We start from the raw sequence: 24,283 nt of genomic DNA on the forward strand, positions 1-24,283 counted from the left end.
GAAGTCCCTTCTAACCCGGATTACATGATATGCTACTATATTGCATTCATCGAGTTGACACATAGCCAGTTCTGCATTTCTGTTCTGGTACCATATTCCTGTCCTGGTACCAGATCTGCAGCAGAATACAGAATTGCAAGACTTCAAGTGTGACAAACAGGATGTCACAAGCACAAAGTGACAATCATAATGACTCATGGGAGGGAGGAGTAGATATTTGTAAGATACTGGCGGTCACCACTCTCTTCTGTCTTCATACAAAAATTAAGAGAACTGCCAAGCACTGGCACAGGTTGCCCAGAGGGGCTGTGCAGTCTCAGTCCCCGAAGGTTTCAAGCCAGACTGGATAAAGCCCTGCACAGCCTGGGGTAACCTCAGAGCTGGCCCTGCTTTGAATAGGAGGTTGGACTACAGACCCTCTGAGGTCCCTTCCGAATCTGAATTGACCTACCATCATGTGGAAAACATGGAAAGAACTCAGCAGACCAGAACATATAGACTTATAAGATGGAGAGACTTGCAAAACACAGAATTAGCTGATTGGGTGCACAGTCACAACAGCTTTTTCTTAATTTCTACTATAGTTTATCCTATTTACACATTTGTGAAAGACCACTCCTGAAAGTCACCAGATCGCCTTCCCCCATGCCAACACGCCCATGTCAGCTGCAGCAGCAGTCCTATGTTATATACCTTATTCTCCACGGTTATGTCTGCTTTTTATGAGTGGTCAAAAGCCATCAGCCTATCTAGCCAGCCCATGGGATGGCAGATGGCAGCACACAGACATCTGACAACTGCTTTCTGCATGCAAAGCAAGCACAAACCAGCTGGAAAAAGTCTTGCAAAGACAGAATGCAGAACTCACAACGCAACACTGATATAGCTAATTTGACAGCACCTCTTCCAATTGCTGCTTATTTAATACTCTTCTCTCCCCCTGTCCCCCACGGTCATTCACCTTTTGCAAGACGTCATGAATTGCACTCGATTTTTCCTTTAACACCTCCACTATGCAACGGGCCTCATCTTCAGTGAAGATCATATTCTTCACGGCCATTACAAAGTCTTTAAATTTTACTTCAGCATTCTCTGCAACACAGAAGGGAGTATATATTTACTTTGGACTCCATACAGAATTATTTATTTTGCCTCGAAACAGCATGTGATGGGGTATCATTACGCATTATGTTTAATTTCAGTCTGAAATGCCAAGAAGTAAAAGGTCATGAACATTCAGCAAAAACAACATATCTACAATTTAAATCCGATAACAATCTGCCAGCTGACAGTTTTGGGAAAAAAATCCCACCACTTTGTTTGTACAGTTGGTAACATTTATAGTGTTGCTAGCAAGAAGACAAAGCATAACACAGACTTGGAGGGAAAAAAATAGCATTAATGTGGAAACTTCAAGAGTCCTTTCTAGTGCATTATGACAGTAATTCAATCTGAGCTCTCAATTTAAAGGACAGGCTGGCTGCACAAACAATATGCAAATGACAAGGTAACAAATTTAAGAACTGGCACATCTCTGATTACAATATCTGGAAACTAGAAAAATATTCCATCAGTCTAAGCCTGGAAATGAACTGCTGCAGAAGGAGTTCAGCAGTTGGAAGATAAATCATTAAGTGTTTAAAAAGACAAACAAGGAAACACAATTCAACTCATTAATGGTCTTACAGGAACAAAACAACATTTGTTCATAAAAAACAGGCTGCACGGACGTAGGTCATTAGGTGGCCCCCTAACTTAAGTAAATGGAAGCACAAGACCAAGGCATCCAGCATCCCTGTCAAGTATTCACCAGCGCACAAAAAGTACATCAAGGGACTGGAGAAGGGGGGGACCAAGAAAAAAGGAGAAGCTTAAAAGTGATGCTTGGTTCAGAAAGTGTCCCACAGATCATGAAGGGTCCAGGTTTCCCACCACAGGTACTAAACGTGCCGCTGAAATCAAGCCACAGAAACCCAAACCTCCCCAGATTTGGGGAAAAAAAAAAAAAAAAAAAAGAATGAAGAACAAAAACGTGCTGGTGGTCCTAAGCCCCTAAGATAAACTACCAAGCATAAAACCAAGTTGCTGAAAACAGTCCAGGGAGGCAGGGGAGGCACTGAGAAATTCCAGCACACTCTCTCCTAGTCCTAAATCCAACTTATTCTTGGCCACAGGCTTCAGATCACATCATTGCTGCATTGACATCATCCGTGATGATGTTACCAGGAATATGCCAAAATCCTGAGACCACGGTCCAGTTAGCTGGGAGTCTATAGCTCCCTGAAGAAAGGAAGACCTTGCCCTTGCATTCAAGAGGCTTACAATTAGAATAGGGGAAGATTTCTATATTGGGAGGCCAAATCCCAGCTGACACAGAAGAGTTAGAATCTCATATAGAAGGTTACAGCTTGCAAAGAAAATGACATGGGACGGGTGCACATGAGAGGCTTTGATGCTGCAGGGCAGTAATACGCAGCCATTGAGCTACAAGCACAAGAAAAGCCTCAGGCAAGTGGGAATCCAATCTAGATACCACGAAGCATTGCTAGGAAGATTTCAAGTAAGCATTTTAGAGGACAAGTCTAAAAAGAAAGGTTCCAAAGAGTGCGGTGAGTGACCAGGCAGACAATGTTGGAGAGCCAGCCTTCTGCACAAACCTGAGCAGGGAACCACTGCTCAGTCACCTGGCTTCTCCTCTCTGGCTACCCACATATTTGAGGGTCTCAAATCATGTCTCAGGAAGTTTGGCATGCATTGAGTGGGTCAGTGGCCTATTTAAAGTTTCAGGGTGGGACACAATGCTCATGAATCACTCCAGGCCTCTGTGGGAAAGTGATTGAAGCTCCCCTGTCCCAAGCAATTCCAACTGCAGTGAAAGAAAACTCGAAGTCTTCCTGGGAACTGCCAGGCTGTGTCCACTGGCAATTTGCTTCAGGTAACTCCATGTTGCACTCAGATACACACACTGGCTAGTCAGCCCCAGCAAACTCCATGAACAGCCCTAGAGCATACAGGCTGCACTCCCAGTCTCAGACTCCAGCAGCCTGTGCTGAAAGCTCTTGGTTTAGAGTCCACTGTTAGCGATGCCTGAACTATCTACTGTAAAACTAGCTCACATGCATCTGTGTGGTCTGCGATCACCCATTTGCTCACTGTGAGGACACAAAAGCCTACAGTCAGCACTAAAAGGATTCAGATGGCACAAAGCCCCTTCAACAGTGCCAAAGACAGGGGAGAAACGAGCACAGACAAGACCAGTGTCCTGCAGCCACAAATGTTTTCATCAAATCAATTCTTCCTAGCAAATGAGAGGATCCCCTCCCCACGTACACAGCATGCTTCCCCTGTTCAGGTTTGCAAGCAGGCTACACCAGCGACAGACTGCATTATTGGTTTCTTACCTTTATCTGTTTCATTCTTCAGTTTCTTGCCGCTGCTCTTCTGGATCCCCTCATTCGCATTTTGTTTTGCTACTTCAACCGCTTCTCGCTTCTCCAAAGTGCCAGTGTCAGAATTATCCATCAAAGGAATATAAGTAGTTGCCTGAATAAGTGGTTCATCCACCAAAACTGTAATCAAAAGTCCACAGGACTGGTTAAGGCTTTGTAATAATTAACATCGATATTTTTAGAAAAGATGCATAACATATTAGAGAGTTGGATTAAAGCATCTCTAACCTCAATAGTTAGTTATACTCTACTTCTATTATCCTTCACAGCTTAACTCATTGAAGCTCTTCAGGTAAGTTCATTAAAGAAAGGTCTCTAATGCAGAGTAATTTAATAGCTTCAATTAAATTTCTATTTCCAAAGCTGCCTTTCAGCATTGTAACAAGTAGCAGAGAAGAACCTTTACATTTTTACTTTCATTTGACTTTAATTAGAAAGTTGCACGTAGCATCAATGAGACTGGTTTACTTGTGGCTGCATGTGAAATCATTCAGCATCCCTGAAGCATGACTATAGTTAAGTCTTTTGTCCCTGCTCTGTTAAAAGCTGGTACCTTACTGCCAGCGTTTTCACCCAGATTACATCACCTGTGAACTAAACCATTTCGGCTGAACATGCAGTAGGGACAGCAACCAAGCGTATTTCACATGCAGACTCGGCTGCACTTAATGAAGATATCTCATCTGTCAGAGCAGGCTTTAGGCATCATTAATATTCAGAGAGGTACCCAGAGGTACTGACCGACCTCGGGTCTCCGTTCACACAGCACTGTACAAACACGGTGAGGATCAGCCTCTGTCCAAAGAACTTTTCAGCCTGTGCTGCTGAAACAAAAGCAGGGGAGGGGAGAGGAAGAGAGACAGACCAGGGACAACAGATCCGGCCAGCAACAGAGTTGGATTTGCTGTTTGCCCAGCTCCTGAGCTGCTGGTCCACACTCCCTGAAGCAGGCAGGACATGCACAGAGCCATGCCACAGCAGGAAAGCTCACTGACCCAGCCAGCCCAGACTGAAGGGCTGATGGACAACAGATGCCACGCGGCAGACCAGAGAGAGGAGGAATTGGGTGGGATGCAAGGTTTCAGGCATCACTGCAAGACTAATATGCATTCCTGGCTGCCAGAGCGCCAGTTATAAAACACTTTTGTATTCTGGCTGCTGTTAGGGAACAGAATAGGCCAGATGGACATTTTCTGTCACCTGCTAGAGTCTTTCCACTTAAGCAGCCAGCAAACACCTGCAGGTACACTGCAAGCTCACAAGTGAGGAAAGCTCTCCTATAGCAGAAATATCCACCACCTAATCTGGTTACCATCCTCACCTTTTCCCTTTCTCTCATTAACTTCCCCTCCTCATTTAATTCCCATCCTTTCAAAATCTATTTAATATCAGTGAGCCATTTTGCAGTGTCAGTAACATCTGAAATCCCCATAATACTGTCTTGGCTAATCCGGATGCCTGCTGCAGCTAATTTTTGCTCTGTCATTTTGGACTGGTAGCTTTAAAAGAAAACAGTGTATTCAAATAATGCATGAGCTATTTCCACGTAGCACTGACAGCTTAGCTTTAATGCTGGCTGAGCTGGTACTAACACTTACTTGCCACATACAGACAAGTTTGTGGTCCATAAAACGGCCCCTCAAAAAAGGGCAACGGATGCATCAGGAAAGACACAAGAACATCCATACAAGGTAATCACATCCTAGGCTCCCCATCAGTAGGCTTCTTCCAGGAATAACTTGAAAGTTGTTATAAAATACAGGAACCCTACATTAGTTGGAACCCCACCCTGGTTTACCAGGGCCCACTACTGATCTGGACCCTGATGACCTGATCTATAATCTTACAAACAGCGACCGACATCATCTGCTGCAGAAGCAGTCCACCAGCCACCAACTTCTTCATAGCTGTCCCAGTAAAGAGTTCTGAGAAGCTAACAAGGTGGCCTCACAGAACTTCATGGTCATGCTCTTCCCAAAAGCCTCAGGCACAACGGCTGTCATTGTAAAAAACACAAACACAGAGGCACGCTGAGCCAAGAGGAGACAAGAAACAGCATCTTGGCAGAGAATGAGGGATGACGAACAGTAAAGGCCTTGACAGCAAACATGAACAGTTTATGTTGGAGCTAGCTAACAAAAGGACAATAAGAGAGGAACGTGGTCAAAGCAACCAGCTAAAAAAACTGCAGTCTTGTTTGGGGCAGATGACTGCAGCAGTTCCAGACATGGCTTGCTCAGAGCAACTTAGAGCCCACTCAGCTTATACTCTAAGTCAACACATTACTCCAATTGAAGCGTGAATGTTTGGATCCAAAATAGCTCAGAAAGGTTCACAGCATCATCCCATGCTCAGTGGTACCAGACGTTCATAAAATTAAACAGTGTCTCAGGCTGAACAATCTTTCCTACCTGGATTTCCTGCTTTTTCAAAAAAGAGTTATTCTTCTACAAGATTCTTTTCTAAAGGAAGAGAAACTGAAGTACGGATGGCAAAAAGGTTTACCAGTCAGGTTTATCTGAACTAAGTCACAGTCTGTATTCTCACCATTATCAACTTTCTGCTTCTTTGCAGAGGCTTTCTTCTTTCCTGATACATTTTCTTGCTTTATCTCCTGGTGGAGCAGCATTGGGTCTTGCTTTTTGGCAGGAGATACAACAGAATCAGTCTTACTATCTTGATCATCTGTAACAGACAATTAAGACAATATGCTCTTCTGTAAATCCTCATCATTACTTTTAAATCAGGAAATCCGTAAGCACCACCAAAGTCCACTCCCAGAAAAAAAGAAACTCATGGATTTTAAATCAGAACACAAAGTTATCCATATATATGTACACACACACTCAAACATACGCTTCCCATATCAGTCGAGACCCCAAAGCAATAGAAAGGTTTAACAGAGTCAAGAGCCACAGCACCTAGTGTTTTGACAGACAGGAATCTTATCTGCAAGCAGAACACAAAGCAACACAAGTAACAGTTTAACAAATCCAATCCAGGTTTTACTGCGACAGAGCAGACAGCACGTGTTACCCATATTAGTTTCTCATTTGCAGGAAGTATTTTATCCCCCCTCCCCCCATAAACCCACTTGGGTATTTTACACACACACCCCCAATAGCTACTGGGACTGTGAGAAGCAGAAAATAAGTGTTTCACATTAGGGAACTGTTCTTTTTAGAAGTTGTTTCTAGTGAGAAATGTTTTATCTTTTTGGGCAGCCTGTGATATATAATATTCTTGTCAGAGCTGACACACACGATACGGGGTTATGGTGTTAGCTCCTGTAATCAAGGATAAGAGTTAGTTGTGGCTGCCCTCAGAATAGTGCTTGCAGACCACACTTTAACCATGCCACAGAGATTTTCAGAGAACACCCACAAACAAGATTTGATTTTTTTCTGGTTGGTAGTGGGTGGGTCTTTTTTCTCCCTTTTTTCGGAAAAGGAAAAAAAATCCACCACATCAAGCAGCAATGTCATTCTTTTTCCTCACTCCCTGTAGCAAACCTGTTATGCCTGCATCTCAGAAGGGTGATCTGCAAATACTTCAGTTTTCTGAAACTGGGTATTTTTATTCTTTAACTTCTATTCATAGTCAGACAACCACACTGTGACATGTTGACTTCTGCCAAGGATACAGTCAAGACAGTCACAGGCGATTCTGACTAAAGTTTTCAGTCTGTCTAGGCTGGGTGTTTCAGTTGCAATGGGTGGACCGGTTTTCTTTTAGCATCAGTTCCACTCAATTCTAGAGGCGTAGCAGGTGGGACACAGCTGTAAGCTCTTCTTTCCATGAATCTGCCACCAAACACCTCCCTGTACTTAATTAAGCCTGCACTTAAACAGTGATTTGTTTTGCACAGTCTGCTATGAAGTCTCCCTAGATGCCCTTCCTTATCAGAGCATGAGAATGCACACAGCAAACATCTAATGACTTCTTTCAGGTAATCAAAACTTTGACAGCTTGAGAGCAAAGTAGCCTAACCATGGAGCAAAGCAGAGATACGAGCTACTCTGTTTCACTCAATCTGCAGAAGAAAAGCAAGGACGGGAGGAGGAAAACCAGAGCATTGCTGCCAGATGAAAACAGGGAGAAAAAAAAGCAATAGCTCATTAAAAGGAGAAGGTGAGGAGTGAGCTTTGCCCTGTAGAGATCAGGCAGAACAGTTGTGAGAGACACTCTGTGGCCTTGCAAAAAGCAGAACACTGTTTTGGCGTTCTGTGCAAGAAGCATATGCAACATCAGATACCCATTCCATTTTTCTGCTTCTTCTGCCCAGGCTTCTTCTTAGATGCTGTTGATTCAGATGGTGGAGTGGGCTGTTTTGTAACAGGGACTGGTTCTACTTTCTTGCCTGAAGACTTGGATCCTTCTGACTCCTTATTTACATGATCATCTTGAACAGCCTTATGCTTCTTCTCCTTCTTCTTCCTTTCTCTAACGCCAGTAGATGCTTCAGTCACACTCAAGGGAACAGGAGCGACGTGCTCTTCATCCGTACTCAGGGCATCAGAGAGCTTAAAGTCCCGAGGTGTACTTTCAGAGTCAGACTCGTGGATGTTCCCGTTCTGAGCTTCTTTCTTCTTGTTCTTCTTCTTCTCTGTTTTCTTTTTATCAGACTTGGTAGGTGGAAACTTTAGGTCCCTTTTCTGTTTTGCAAGGACTTCATCATATAAAGTTTCTTTCATGAAAAGCCAGAAGAAGAGGAAGATGACTGTAATAACCACAGAAGGAATGAGGATGATAAAGTAGGTAGACTCGTAAAACTCCATTGTGCTTTTTTTTAGCTATATTTAAAAAACCTATAGGGAAAAAAGAAAATAAAAATCAGGTTTTGAACAGGTTTTCCTTGATATTATTTCCCCCACCAACTATAATAATAAAAGAAGCTTTGTCAGTGTTTTAGAGAAGCCTTAAAATACCTTTTAATAAAATTACCAAACTGCATCAATCGTGGAACAACTTCTGGAGTCGTTTACCATTTGCTTCGAAGTTATTAAACAGGATAGGAAGAAACTGCAGTTTGCAAGCCTGCTGATCTTGGAAGAGAACAGTTTCCCCCCTGTCCTTACTCTTACTCTTCTTCATCTTCCTCATCCTCCCTTCCCAAGTGAATTTCATTAAGTTAAAGCTCCCAATTTCAGAAATACATGAGACAGCACTTTCAGAGGCTGTGAAATAAGGACAGTACATGCCGAGCAACACTTTTTTTGCCATAAATCAAACATAACAAATTAAGATTTTTATCTTGGCATGTGAGAGTTAAATTTCAACTTCCTTTTGTTCCCAGATTTATGACAGCTTCAGAAGTAGAATGAGGGGAAGAAGGGAGACACCCCTAAATTTTAGTCAACCATAAAGAATCAGGCAGTTTTGAAAACTGCTTTTTGATGTCTGAAAACATCTTTAAAGTCATGAAAATTCCACATATTTGTAGGAAAACAGGAAGATCTGTTACTTATTTTGTGTATGTTACAGTGTACAACTTTCAGGGCACTAAGAGACCAGATGACTCCAGGACAATTCACTGAAAACACTATTTATTCTCAGAGCATTACTTTTATGTTTTGGGTTTTCTGGGTTTTTTTTAAAGCAAGAAGCACAGAGTTAAAAAAAAAGTCAGGATGAAGCTAAAAAACTAATTTTGGGGCCAAGACAAGCCCAATTTTCCCCTTTCACAACTGATCGCTATGAACAGACTTGGATTTTTGCAGGATGAATTCAAATCCTCTCCAGGCTGTTCCAAAGGGCAGAGGGGGAGGCACCAACCATTGAAAAACACAATCAACGCTAATTAGGCAAGTACAATTCCTGATTCACCAACTCAAGTTTAAAAACCACGTGCTTCAACTACATTTTTTTCTACACAAGAAAAGACGACTCTTCAACTCAAGCGTCCCTTGGGAGACCCATTCGCTTGGGAATGAAAGGCAAGGGATCTAACCCAGGTTGTGCCTTCCATAATCTGTTACCTTCTCTGCAACCAGTGCCCAACTGCAGCATCCCCCAGCACAGCCAACAGGTGCAAAGGTCCCCAACAACACTTGGGGAAACTCGTACTGTTACACATCAGCCTGCCCTTCTGCTTCTCAACCAAACAACTGAGGACGAGAACACTTCACGTAGGCTTAGACATAAGCGAGGTGACACCAAAAGAGCTGGGGCAACCGCCCCACACCTTAAAGCAATGTCGCTTAGCGTATTTCCACTGCTGCTTAGAAAAAGTGAATAGATGTGCCCACTGAGGGCACAGGGAATAAAGCCCATGTAGAAGCTACACGTCACAGGGAGAGGTCAGGCTCTCCTTGCTTCTGGGCAGACAGAGGATCACTCTTTAAACACCTGCTAGTATTACACTTCAAGTGTTTTTTTACCTCAACTCCTGCCTGTTCTAGAAGCTGCTATCGTAAACTGGCTTGCCATCCTGCCACATTGGCAAGAGCTTGGTTTGGAAGCTGGCTGTAGCGGGAAGAGTGGTATCGAATACATATTGTTATATCATATACAAAATTATCATGATCATATTGTTATATCATATACATGTTATATCAAATTTCTGAAAAGGAGTTACTGCGATAATATATTTGTACTGTGCATTGAGCAGTACAGAAAGCATGGAGTGGGAACTCTGATTCAGCTATCAAGTTATCCCAATAAAAGACCAACATTTCAGTACACTAACTATTCATTAGTTGTCTTAAAATTAAGTGTCCTCCCAGTTTGTATTTATTTTCTGTGTGTGTACAGCTCACCAAAAAGGCTTGGGTCTAGAATTACATCCAACACAAAGTTCCAGAAGGGCTGAGAAGGATGGGAGGAAAAGCTTGTCTTTTGGGAAGAAAAATGCTCGAAACTAAGCTCAAGCTCTCAAAATTATTACGTACAACTACTTGATAAACCCAGCTTCCTGCACTAAATGGTCTAGTAATAGTCACCTCTTGAAGGAAGCAGATCTTGAAAGTTTGTCTCAGCCAAAGTCAATATTGAATGCTTACAGGAAAAGCTAATCCCCAAAGTAAATATGTAATTAAGCAGATTTTTCACGAGTGTAATTAAGTTGATCATTACAATACATTACTGCAACAATTACAATACCTAACCACGAAGAGCCTAGAGCAGCCCACCTCTGCCTTGCCGATACACAAGCATGCAGATGGCCATAAATTCATCCAATTGCTTCAGCCAAGCCAGGATGATCATACCCTGCAGCCGTCCCTACACATTTCCCAGCACCAGATGCTCAGGTTGAATCACACGCTCAGCAAAACACACAGTGTAAAGGCTCGAGACATCAGGTCTCAGGAGGCATGATGGTCATCAGGGAAGAACCAAGTATATGCAGAAAGCAAGCATTGCTTTGAGACCAGAGAGGATAGACACATTTAAAAGCTTTAGCTGTTTCCAAGAGGGGCCATAAATACATAATTGTAACAGCTAGTCTGAGTGGAGAATATGTACTGGACAAGATGAGGTCTGATCTCAGAGCTGGCCGAGCAACACAAGCTCTGCGGAGCCTCCATCCATTGCCCTGCTCTTCCCTCCCTGCACTTAACTCCACTCACACAACAGGATCGCTTGCGTCCTACGCTGGATCTAGAGTGCAGCGTTGCAGTGATGAGTTTTAGAGCTTCCACGGGCTCAACTGCTGCTCCTGTCCTCCTCCCACTCATCAGAGCAACGTAGAGGGTGAGCCAAATGAATGCTTCCACCCCAACCACTGTGATCAGGGGCACACAGATTTGATCTCCGAAGTCCAGTGGGGAACATCACATACACAAATCCAGCCTTTCACAGGGAAGCCAAGTTAAAAAAAAAAAAAACCACAACACACCGAACAAGTAAAAGCCTCAGGATGTAACTAGGATTAATTAAGGACACTCGGGAATGGCAAACAAGAGCTCTGCTCCGATGGTAACACACTCATTTCCCCACCTCAGCCCAGCATGAGCAAGGACATTTAAAAATCACTTCTAGACATGCCACCATTGCTGCTGGCCTGTACGCAGAATGACAAGATGACATCCTTCACCATCCGCCCTTTGTCAAGACATCTTTGTGAAGTGGCATCCTTGCCACGGGCTATTTGGCTCACACACAGTCTCCAGTTGCCCTCTGACAATCTACAATTACTAAACAAGTTTCTCCATCCCCATTTATACTTGTGTTACACTGACAAGCCATCTAAGAAAAAAACCAGAGCAATCTATAGGGAAAAAAACCTTATGCCATACAAAAAGAAACAGGACAGAGAAACTCCTTCAATTAAACCAGAAAAAAGTGAATGCTACATTAACTTACATCATCACGTACCAGCTTAAATGCTCCTCAGGATTTAGTTTTACAATTCCTCCCATTCCTATTAGCTATGGAAATATGAGACACCTTCACAAAAACATTACTTCTTCCCCCCAGAAGTGCTGGTAAGGGGACTTCTAGCACTCGCAGCCCTCCTTTGGAAGCCTTTCCAGATCAGCTGCATCAACTGTCTACCCACTCAAAGCTGCAATCCCCAGGCAAGGCACACCCAGCAGAAATCGCACGTACACACCCCCTCACTACCGCCAAGAGGCACAGCGACTTTAGCTACTTTTAAATTTCAAGGTAGTTGGTTAAATACTCACCTTTCATCCATATTTGATATTTAACCTGATTTTAGCAGGCACGTTTCCTAGAGCCCAGCTGCCCAGCGCCCATGCCAGGCTCCCCAGTTGCAGACACGCTCCCGTCTCGTTCATAAATTCAAGAACCCACAACATCCCTTTAGTCATTCTGAAAAAGGGGAACAAACCACATCTGTCCCAGGCAGCGCACACACTCCGTTACTGTTCCCATCCTGCATTTAACAAAAGAATTGCACTTTTGTTCCCGTAAACAGAGCCTGTGCCACAGAAAATAACTATTTCTGAACTCCAGTGCAGTATTACTGCTTGCACCTGACTTCCTCTGCTAGTTAACGCTGCCCTGGATTTTGTAACACACCCTTTGCTTTTTGCATTGAAATCTCAAGTTTCACCCTGCAGACACCACATTTCACGGGATATTCATTCCGTTTAGGTCCAGGGAATTAGCTTACTTGAGAAGACAGAAATAAATTATAGCTCCATCTGGCTAATGAGTCACTCATAGCTGAGCCCCAGCACGTTAGAAGCATGGCTTCTATAAATGCTTCGGTCCCAAGATGCAAGTAATCTGCAGGGATTTGTGCCTCTTTGAAAAACTGATGTTAAAGGGGGAAAATATAGGTATCAAGGTAAATTTTTTTTTCAGCACTAAGCAGTTTAAGAGATACCACATACGATTTAGGTAAGGCAACAGCTTCTTTAATTGGGGTATTCTCCCTGGGGATTTTCAAGCTGGCAAGCAGACTAAAAGAAAGGCCTCACATTCAGCAGTCACTAGGAGCACAGCAAGAACTCTTAGGAATATCCGTATTCAACAAACTCCTCAAACAGAGCATACTATTTTTTTTCCCCTCAACCTGCACACAGTTAGCAACACACTCCGTATCAGCCAGCTGCAAAGAAGATCCTCTTGAAAACAGCTTCATTCCCAAGCTCAACTTCCCCCAGAGCTCTTCGGGAGAGGATGCCCAGCAGCTTGGGCTGGACAAGGAAACTAAACCCAGATCTGCCACAGGTGAAAATATAGTGTTAAACAAGATGTTCAGCCACTCCACGCCTATTCCTCATCCATACAGTGGGAGCAACCAGCTCTGTGACTTTGTTCACAAGCATTAACTAAAGCACTGCTGGGCTTAAGCTCTAGGAAGGAGGACTGCTGGAAAAACCTAAAGGCAGTTCATTTAACATCAGCATTGCTACAGTATAAGAAAAAACTGCAGAGTTAGAACTTAGGTTGGTTTAGTTTTGGGGTTTTAAGCAGCCCTATGTGTCGCTGAAAAAACCGTAAGATGTGATCTTCACACTCCAAGAGGAGACACAAAAAGCAGCAGAGTGAACGCCAAGCTGTCAGAGCAGGCAGGGATTTCAGTCCATCAAACTTGAGCAAGTTCATGAACACCTGGCTAACTTCAGCAGGTGAGCAACACTGGGAACGAAGGGAGCCCTTGCAATGACTCAATGTCCTCCTCAGCCTTCCCACTCAAGGGTTCCAATTCCCAAAAAACCACACTGCCCAGTGAACACCGATGAGAAACCAACTACACCTGAGCACTGGTTTTAAGACAGGAAAATAAGATTATGCATCAATCTCACCTGCCACCTACGTAAGGAAAGAGGCACAGCTCCCAGCAAAATCACAAGCATCTTAAATTTAAGGTTACTTAAATTTGCACAAATAAGAGGTGTGGATGAAGCACCCACTACCTAGAAAAGCTGTAAATCTAAATGGCCCTGCCAATTTTGACCCAAATGGCAAAAATTTAACCTACTTTTTTTGTATTCTTTTTAAACTCTACTTTTATAGCTATATTTCCATGTCCTGTTTACAGAAGTTCTCTCAAAACTAAGACTGGCAGGGGAAGCGTAATAAACAGCAATTCAAGCTCCAAGTTTCCTTCATTTTAATATTTGCCCTGACAGCATGATTTGTGCAGCAACAGAAGAAAGCTGTAGACACTCCAAATTACAGACTGAGCCATTCATGTATTAAAGTTACTCTTCTCTGGGAAGGAGACCTGCTCAAGTGAAGCTCCACAGTGCTTGACACCCCCTACAAACCGCTAACAGCAAGAAGAGAATGAGACTTGTCAATAAGTCTTGCCCTTCTTCACTTGATTACACTGATACAATTAAGCCATTTGCAGAGCAGTCTCGGTGCTTCAAATACCCTCTAGGTAAATATTTTCCATTCCAAACATGCCGTTGTTTGTACCATCTGTTGGGCTCTGTCTGCTCTCAGTTGCTTGATGTTAGTTAACACAGACACACTATTTATTAAATGCCAGAGAAGAGTAGCTTTGCTTCAACAAAAGCCTTTACTTTCCAGGGTGGGTTTTTGGTTGTTTTTTTTATTTTTTGTAAACACACCTTTAAAACCAACACCTGATAAAACGCAGCAGCAGTGCTGAGAGCAAGCCAGGAACACAAGATAGCTACGCGACGTTGCCACCACTACCTGGCAGATGACCTTGCTTTCGTCCAAGCACCAGCAGCGGTGAGCACCCGGGTACCTTCTGCAAGGGTTTGCCGGGAGCGCGCGGCAGGTTTCCACCACAGCCCAGCCGTCCAGGCAAGTTCATACAAGATAAGGCAGGGCAGGGATTCACCGTGCGGCAGCTGACGCCCTGAAACCACCTGGGCTGCGGGATAAAGCCCAGAGTTGGAATTAGCAGCAGGGAAGGTAGAACGAGCAACCTCACGTTTATCCAGGCATAAAAGCGTGCACAGCGGTTGCTGGCAGGGGGCGAGGAACGGGTTGGAAAACCACCCTCTGCCCTCCAGCCCAGCAGCTTGGCCGAATACCCCGAAACTGCACAGACCCCTTCCCACCAGCAACCGACGGGCCTTGCCAAAGCATGAGCACTAAGGTACTGATACTGTTCAGGACTGAAAAGTCTTAGGAAACATTTCTTACATTTGCGAGGGTGTGTTATTTGGGATAAAAACCAGCAGCCATCAGGGCCAGAGGAAAGTGTCCTCAGCCCCACCAGACTCCAGAAACAAAAACTAAGGCAAGTTTTCCCTTAAAATCACTAACTTCTAGCACACATCTATTATCTCCAAAGTCAGAAGATAACAAATTATCTTTACCTTCTTCCAAAGTGCCTGTAAAGGATCACAGGTTTCTTTCTTTCAGTGGGAAAGGACCGTGCCCTGAGGGGACTCTGGGCATTACTCAGCAAGTCTCCATCTTCCCATTGCTATTTCCAGGGAGTCCCTGAGGCTTCCCCAGCTCCTTCCTTCACATGCTCGAGTGTAGATGTTCTCTGCCCACACCACAGTGAAGGCAGTGTGGGCATTTAAACACCCGAGCAGCAAGCTCACAGTCTTCTGAGTAAGCATTTCCCCTTCCCTACTCTCCTTGCAAGCAGAGACCAGATCTGAAACTTGCTCTTCAATCACCACTCACTTCTGGGGAACTGGGAAATGACACTTCTCAAAACATGAGGGGAGAAAAAAAAACAAACCACTCACTGCATTTGCTCAGCCTCTCAAAGGACCAAAGAGCAGCAAAATCTAAACTAAAGGTTGAACAGACACACCGATTTTCTCAGCTTGCGGTTTTGCTCACATCCCAAGCGGGCAGCAATAGCAGCCAAGGTCACTCATTCACTCGCACAGCAGCTCCAAACAGCCAGAAGGATCCCCCGTTACGTCTGTTACTTCCCATCACATGCGTTACATCGGAAGGCGTAGCTCAACAGCAAAAAAGGCTGCACAAGTAGCCATACAAATGCACCAGCATGAACAACCCTGCCGATGTTCAGGCAAGGCAAGATGTCAGTACAGCTGCTCAGATAGGCACTGCCTCTGCAAGCCCAGCAGCAGTCAAGTCTCACTTCTCCTCCAAAGCTGCCAGACCGAGCCAACAGACCCAGCCACCAAGGCAGCTGCACCTTTTAGCCACATTCTAGAAGAGAATTAAGTTTATTTCTCATGTACAGTCTCAACATACAGACTTGATTAAAAACAACCTTCGCTGTTCTCACCACAGTGCTGCCCAGCCGCATTGCAACGCGCAGCTTCTGCCAGTTAGCTCAAGGTATAATAATACATTGCAATAAACCCAACATCGATTAACTCGTTAGTTCTGGCTTTGCAGGCAATGCTAGAACTTGGGTTTTTGCCAAGGCCATATTTTTAGTATGTAATCCTGCATTAATAAAAGACAAAGCTAGCAGATTAATGGCCAAAGCTGAGTTTAGATTACCAGTCTGAGCAGCAGTTCTATATGTCATGTAGTTTTTGAGTACCAAGGGGTCTCCTAAAACACAAACCTGCCCAGCAGCAGGCACCAGGTGCAGATTTAAGCCAGGACTCTTGGGTCAGCCAGACAGAAGCATTAAACACACACAACCACACCTGAAATCTGTTTGTGCCCAGCACCTGGACAGGAGGGAGGGATCGGGCCATGTTTGTTTTGTTATTCTGATTAGCTGCCTGGAAAGTTAACAGGTTTGTGCAAGCCAAGTTGATGTGACAGTCCATAGCAGCTCGGGTTTACCACACACAAAAGCCACTTACACAAGTTCAAAGCCACTATGCACCTCCACAAAGGCCTTTTGACATCTGTTGTGGTCTATTGTATAAATATACATTCACAGTATAATCTTCACCTCGGATTCACAGAAAGCCTCAGAGTGCAGCTATTGTCCCCCAAAATGGGGGGGCAGATACCACACGATAGCTCTGATGCCAAGCGCTGCACAGCCTGGTTGGGTTTGCTCAGCCTTTTGCCAGGGCGCTCTCGGCTAGCACGACACCATTTCCCAGGGCACAGGCGTTTCGCGTTACCAGCACAACTGTTTGCATGTCCTTCGGCTGGGGCCACAAAGCTGCTCTTCACCCATCTTATCCCCTGCTCCATTTGCTGACATAACCCTACGCAGCATCACTCCCAAACTTGGCTCTGCCAAACCAAGGCAGGTGAAGGGTCTCAGCTGTGAGGGTGTCAGGCTATCTTACTCCAACCCAGTTTAATCCTCTTCTGACACAGGAATGAGTTGCAGTAGCATAAGTATATTTATTCTAAGACTTCTGCACCTACCTTTGCCATGCTCTATTATTTTAACTTTATTAAAATGAGCCCTAGAGCACTCACAGCAATTACACAGCTAACCCCCCTCTGGTGACAAACCAGGCAGGGCCTCAAATTCCAAATACAAAAATATTTGAAGATCATCTCTTGATAAGTTTCAGGCTGCTACAGGCCCTTCATCTCTTTACATCCAATTCCGTCTCTGGAAGCATGGAAGGATAGAGGAAAGCAGGTACGAGCAGTAGCTTCTCAGTACTCAAATTCCTCTCATACCTTCACAGCAATCTGCACAGAAGAAACAGCTGGAATGAAACCTTTTTCCTTTCCCGGCATATAAATATAACTAAATATACATTCCTGTATTATGTAGTGTTGTTTATATTTTAAAAAATAAATGTAAAATAAGAGGAGACGGAAACAAAGGAAGAAAAGGCCTTCGGTCCAGCTTCTGTTTTTGCCGTAGCAGATTGCTGCAAAAGTATGAATGGCATCCAAGAACTGGGAGGCTAATGCTCATTAATAAAGAAAACCAACACCCAGGTTTTTATATACAAGAGCTGCAAATAGAAAAGGAAAAGACCCAAGTGTATTATCTACCTAAGCATCCCAGAAGAGGTAATTACCTCCCTCCGAGCCTCCCACAGCCCCACCAACACTTTTTCCTCAGGCTGCCTGGCAGGAGCAGTGCCGCTGCCCATGCCTCACCTCCCTGGGCAGGCACAAGATGTCCTTTGCTTTGAATCCAGGGCAAAGCAGATGTCCTCAGCACCTGAACGACAGGAAAACCACGACAGATTGCTAACGAGGATGTCATTTTGTTTAGGGGACGTGTTTCTGAAGTTTGCACATACGTAGGTCCATCTTAATTGCTCAATTCTCCATAATTTTTACTCAATTTTGCCCTTCACCATATCAGTCAGACAGTATTTTAGCCTACTCACTTCAATTTCTCCAGACCCACATGAAAGTTTTAAACCTACCACTTGTTCTGTGGATCTCCAGACCACCCGGTGCTAAAAGCTATTCTCCAAATTTCTCGCCAAAGCAGCAGCAGCAACAGAGAAGCAAAAAATACCCAGCCTTGAAGGGTTAGCAAGTCACTTGGAGCAGGTTCATATAGCTGAATTTATTAACCTTTGTACCTCCACACCCCAACGGTGCAGACTGCCAAAGCTATCCCACAACGGAGCCACGTACCGCCACATACAGCCTAACACTGTCACACTGGTGCTTTCACCAAGTTTCCACCCACGTTGAATGAGGTCAGGAACTCGGGGAAGGGGGAGAATGCATGCACGGAGGCGACAGCACAGGAGGAAGACAACCTTGAAATAAATGAGAGAATTCGGCAATTTTCCTATAGCAATGTATCACCTAAGTTTTCCTGCAAAACGTGTTAAATTCATTGTAGGACTATTAACCTGATTCACAATACAATTTCTTTCCCCTAAAAAAATAAGTCAGGCTGCAAAGATATTCTTAGTATGAGTACCGTAAAAGTGACTTTATCCAGACTTATTTTCAAATGTGTATTTAATGGATGAGAACAGAAGTCATCTTCTGCCAAAGACAGGTATTAACCCAGAGGAATCTATTTAGCTTCAGACTTTTTAAACTATACAAGATTTTACTGAAGTATGCACCCGCAGTCCTTTACCCTGTTGCGAAAGGAACAAAGGGAGAAGAAATGACTAATCGAAGCAGCAGCACATTAATATATTTTGGTATGTGGAACAGGAAAATCGTAGCGGGTATTTTTAACATCCCAAACAGGAGAAGGCACTGCCTTGTGCACACCAGCCGCCACGGAGGCTCAGCAGCTCCCAGGAGAGGAAAAAAAAAAAAAGTAGAGTTTTGTTCCAGAGATGAGTTCTGTATTTTCCATTTCCCACCACAAGCTCTGCTGGAAGCTCTGCGCCGCGGTGCAAGTGCTGTTTGTGAGTCGGCTAACGATGACTTTTGCCTAACAACATGCCTGGAAAGGAGGCACGGCTGGGGCAAACAGCAAACATCTCAGTGATATCGGGTGCACTTTGACTTGAACTCTAGGAGAAACCCAGCCTAGAGAGGTGCTCCAGAGGGAAAAGGTGAGATTCTTGGTGAGCTTCCAGGAGCGCTGCCACCAGCGGGCACTCCTGTAAGTCCCACCACCGCCCAGCTCTGCTGAGCAAGGGATGCCCTCACCCACGGGCTGATAAGAAATATGGGAAGAAGACTCTCTCCCTGCCCCAGGTGGCATCCAGCAAGTCACAAGTCACCCACGTGCCACAGAGCACCACCCTATCCCACACCTTCCCAAGCTTAATTCCCCCAAACTACTCAAAGCTCTCCATCCCTTGCACATGCAAAGGGGCTGTGCTGCCAGCAAAACGCTGTGCCTTCAAAGTTTTTCTTGCGATTTTTTTTGCCACAGCACCTAAACAAGCCAAGCCACTAACGTCCCAGTACAATTGCATTTAATAACTGGTTTTTAATCCCGGGCTCCCCCCACGGGAAGCTCTTTGGGGCAGCCACAGTAACAGATTTGCTCAGAGCAACAGGGCAGAAGCCTGAAGGACTACTGTGACAAACCCAAAATTAGAGCTTTCAAATGCCTTCCTAAGAGATCAAAACCAATCAATCTAGCAACAGCCTGCTACGGTCATTTGTGCAGTGGGATGGCACAGCACAAAAGCATTGCTCGGCCAGTAAGAGAGGAGCTGGACCGCTGCCTGTCTGTCCGGCTGCAATTCTTCCCGTGCTTCATAATTAAGGGCTACAATTCACCCTTTTCCTAATGCCGAACCCCAAAAGGCTCATTATAACAAAAACATTTTAAATACTAAATGGGAAGCTACTGCTGAACCGTCTTCGTTCGGATTCCCATAGTTCCAACACTGCTGAACGCAAAAGATGCGGAGAAACCAGTATTTAACACTCTTGCAGATGGATTTGTTAGCGGCCACCCGGAACACAGGTAAAAGCCTGAAGCTTAAGCAAGCCTTTACCCTGGTATTGCAAAATGACAACCCCGGTGATGCCACCAACAAGATTTTCCCATTGTTTCTGCCCAGTGTGCTGTTTGACAACTATACAAAGAGATTGGACCACTGACAAAAAAAAAAAAAGTGCTTCGTTAACCTCTCGGTGACTCAACAATCCTATTGTTAAACAGCAATGGACAAAAGGAGAAGCAGACAGATGCGCTCTCATCTGTTTGAATTCCTAGAGGAAAATGAGGTTGACCTCCATTGGAAACAGGCTGCAAGTTAAAGGAGAGTTGTTAACTCAGAGGGAAATCAAAACTTTTAAGTGATTGTGAATCTTATCAGATCTACTGCTTTCATGTGGTTTCCTCTAACTACCTGAAGTTTTAAGATACATTTACCCCACACATTATGCCTAAGCAGTGGAGTGATTTCAGTTTTCTCTAAAGGGAAACAATGTGTGATTGCTGCATCAAAGTTACTGTAAATGTGACACAGGCCTAGCTAATCAGAAAGCAGCATTTGAAAGAAGATTACTGTACCCCATTATCAGCCTAAATCTTGATAATTGTTCAACTGGAAAGGGAGATGAAATCAACAGGCAAGATTTTTCTCCCTGCTCACCACATTGAGTACAGTGGGAAAAAAAGGTGGAAAAAGTATCCATCAGTTAAACAATTAAAGTTCATGGAGTAGTAATAAGTTTTCAGGTATGCTAAAAGTTTAAAACCCAAGGATATGCAGTTAGTTCTCAACCCTGAGATTTTAAAAGGGCAACTTCAGGCTAGACAATACGAGGAATGCAAACTCAACATATAGAAGTCAAAGTTCCTGTAAGTTGGCAGAAGCATCATAAATAGATTTATCATCAACACTCACAGCACAACTACCAAACTAGGGCTTAGGAAGTGCGAGTACTATGAGTCTCCCCAGGCTGGAATTACCTCTTCAGCCTACACAGCTGGGTAAGCACTGCATCAGCATGCCTATTTTTGCCTTTAATACTGATACCACAGTTGTGGTTCAGAAAGACACAAAAAAAAAGGGAAAATCCAAAACGCTGGGCTGGAGCAGGCATTACTTGCTACCCTTGCTTCCCTCTGTGCATGTACAGCTACGCTGCTCTGAACTACAGCCAAGCAAACAGGGGCCATACCCAACAGATGGGCTTCCTCCAGCTCATTCCTTGCACGGTGGGGTTCAAGCCAGAGGACAACGCAGGCATAGGAACAAATGGGTAGTAACAGGCCACAAATCCATTTCGACTGCAAGGGGAGGGGGGGAGCTCTCAATGGTCAACCTAACGAAGTGCTCAATGCTGTAATGGTGAATCTACAGACTCTGTATAGAGCATGGAGGCCATATTTTGGCATACAGCAGCAGACTCCTACTCACTGCTCCCGACACTTAGCTACAGAGGTGAATCAGAGCCCCAGGGCTGCAGGGAACATGTTTGAACTGATAAAAGAGGCAGCTACCGCCCCTTTGCTAGTAGCAGTCAATGAGTTTTAATCTATAGTCACCTTTGGAACAACACCTGCAAGAAGGTTGGATTTTAGTACAACTGTGTATTCAATTTAAAAAATCATTTGCCAGATTAAAACATTGCTCATGCTGTATTTATAAAACCCTTGGAAGACAGAGAATGCATAGAGGTACATTCAGGACTGGATTTGGACCACAGAAGCTTCTGATGATGATGATGGGTTTCCTAAAACACTGATATTTTGACTCTCTGCTCCAGCACATATTTGCACCAGGTGAAGGCTGAACAGACTCCCATCACCAAGACTTCCACAGCAGGTATGAATTAGTTTAACTGCTCCATAGCAAAGCTATCCTTCAATATTTATCCTAAAAGTATGTTATCATACAGGCATAAAGATAGCACTTCTATATCCAAGCCAGCTCCCTTATGCTGCAGAACACGATGCTGTCGATACTCTTAAAGTTTCAAAATGGTTAAGAAACAAAAGAGGCTTTAGAAACAAGCCCTACAGCACTGGCACTGTGCAAGTCACCCCAGTGTATTTCAAAGTATAAATCCCATTGGGAGCTGGAACTTTTAACTCCATTTAAAAGTACAACACAAAGTTTAAGAAATTGCTGCTCAACTGTAATTGCTTCCCTACTGAGACAGTGAAGTGTTACAGTCCCTCTCCACTCTCCTTTGAGACACCACACAGAGCCCATTCATCGAGGGCAGCACTAAGAGTTCACATCATCATCTACCCAAAACACCACCTGCACCATGACAGGGACCTCAGTGGCTATAGCTCTACCAAGATACCATCCTTTCAAATCCCACACCAAGGATATGTGCTCCTGAACAGCAGCATCACACGCTCCTCTCCATAAGGTTTCTTTTCACCTTGTCAACCCCTGTGTTTCATTTAACAGTCTGCTGAAGACACTCATACAGAAATGATACAGTTAGTGTCATTTTAGCACATGGAGCCTCTAGGATCTGGGCAGGGAGCTTAAGGTCATACGCACTCAGGAACCAGCGCAGTATTTCAGCAGACTCCAAGGTAATACTTGCATCTTGTCTTAAATACCCAGAGTGGGAGACTACTCTCCCCTCCAACACCAGGGAAAAGGCTGCAGCTCCTCCACAGACTTGCTTAACACACTTGACTTAAACCTGGACCAAGTGGTGAAGAAGCTTTCTTTTAACACCTTACTCACATGGCTGTTGATTCCCCAAGTGAGCGATGCTGAGGCTTGCTGATGTCTCTCTGAGCAGCAGCAGCCCAGCAGACCCTGCAACACTCCTCAGCCGTACTTGTCCCAGTTCCACAATCTAGTTCACTGCCAAACCCCAGATACAGCATAATGTTGAGAGTTGGACAAGAATACTCAAGAATCCCCCCAAAAGATGTGTTTAAAATGCACCTGCAAGGGTTTCCTGGTTTTCTCCACTTGTAACCATAAGGACCAAGCTTGTAAGAGTTTCCTAAAAGGACTTCAAATATGTATTTTGCTGTTTGCAGAATTTTGAGTTCAAGTCAATAACCCAACATCCCAGAGTTCTCCCCCAAGAACAGCCTCACAACACATGCACGCACACCCACCCCAACGCATGCAGCTTTACTGATCAGTACAGCAATGATCTGAACTTGAAAACAGACCAGGTTGTTAAAAAGGCCTAAAAATGCTCAGCAACAGAAATGCAGAGTAATTGAGGTCATTTCTGTCATGCTTCTCTGGGTTCTCACTCTCCTTGCTTTGCTGTCCCACAATCTGCTCCTCCTTCAGCTTGCAAGGATTGAACAAAACACTTCACCACAACCACACAGATCTAAACTTACTTGCCTCCAACTTTGGTTACACCTCAAGCTATTACTCCAGTAGCCCATAATGGGGAGTGGGGATTAAGAAACCTACTTAGAAAGCGGTACACTGGACCTGAAACCAACATATTCTTCTTTTGGCACACAAACAACATGGGAAAGAGGTAGAAACTGGGAGATCGACGGTGGGGGGCTGAAAAGGCAGGCTAGTAATGGAAACATCTGACCAAGAATTTTCACAAGCCTTTAAAACTTCTGAAACCCAATCCCTTTGCTAGTACTTTTCACATGCCTCCTCAGACTGCAGACCATGTTACGCAAGTTGTAATTGTGCCTCAGCAACCCTCCCTCCCACGGCACTCCACACCTCACTAAATCCATGTGCTGAAGTATACTGAGGTGGAGAAGAAGCGTACCTGTTCCTCCCACAACTGGTCTGGTGTACTTCCACCTGTGCAGAAAAGCCTAGCTTTGTTGTGCATCTTCAACTAGGCTCTAATCCATTAAAAACTACTTTAAAAATCTGGTTTTACATACACACATGCACTAAGCTGTAAAGAAGTTTACTAAATTTAGCATGCAACCCAATCCTAGCAGTAGTGTAGCACAGGCTGTAGATATGGAATTGACCTTAGGTGAAGGTAACAAGGGAGAACTGTCAGTAACCCCATCGAGCTGCCGTGGGAAAGCCCAGGGAACCCAGTAAAATCCTAACACAACCTCCATAAATCCTCCCCGAAGCTTGGTGGTTTCCAAGGTTTTGAGATGCCTCTCTTCTGGACAAAGCTTCTCATTGTCCAGGCTAGGACAGGCTTGGCAAAGAGACCTTCTCAGCAAACATTAGGGCAAACAGCTCCTCCTTGGTCAGTTTGAACTTGAAGCAGAGCTTTGATGGGCCTCCATCACCACT

At 44.3% G+C, this 24,283-nt stretch overlaps 1 protein-coding gene across 11 annotated transcripts in view; it reads right to left on the minus strand.

Annotated features, from left to right (window-relative positions):
• The window catches only part of KTN1 (kinectin 1), a 76,627-nt gene that overhangs the window by 45,136 nt on the left and 7,208 nt on the right, over positions 1–24,283 (minus strand). For 10 of the 11 annotated variants that reach the window (XM_064461071.1, XM_064461073.1, XM_064461072.1 and 7 more), the window contains exons 2-5: positions 7,705–8,257; positions 5,997–6,134; positions 3,402–3,569; positions 962–1,092 (exon numbers count right to left, since the gene is read on the minus strand). In XM_064461071.1, coding sequence (XP_064317141.1) covers positions 962–1,092; positions 3,402–3,569; positions 5,997–6,134; positions 7,705–8,227 — 960 coding nt within the window. In that variant the 5' untranslated portion in view covers positions 8,228–8,257. Of the gene's footprint in view, positions 1–961; positions 1,093–3,401; positions 3,570–5,996; positions 6,135–7,704; positions 8,258–14,531; positions 14,550–24,283 lie in introns of those variants that run through there. The other variant, XM_064461064.1, reaches the window with a different exon arrangement.

This window comes from Phalacrocorax carbo, chromosome 9 (assembly GCF_963921805.1).
Source record: "Phalacrocorax carbo chromosome 9, bPhaCar2.1, whole genome shotgun sequence".
Lineage (NCBI taxonomy): Eukaryota > Metazoa > Chordata > Aves > Suliformes > Phalacrocoracidae > Phalacrocorax > Phalacrocorax carbo.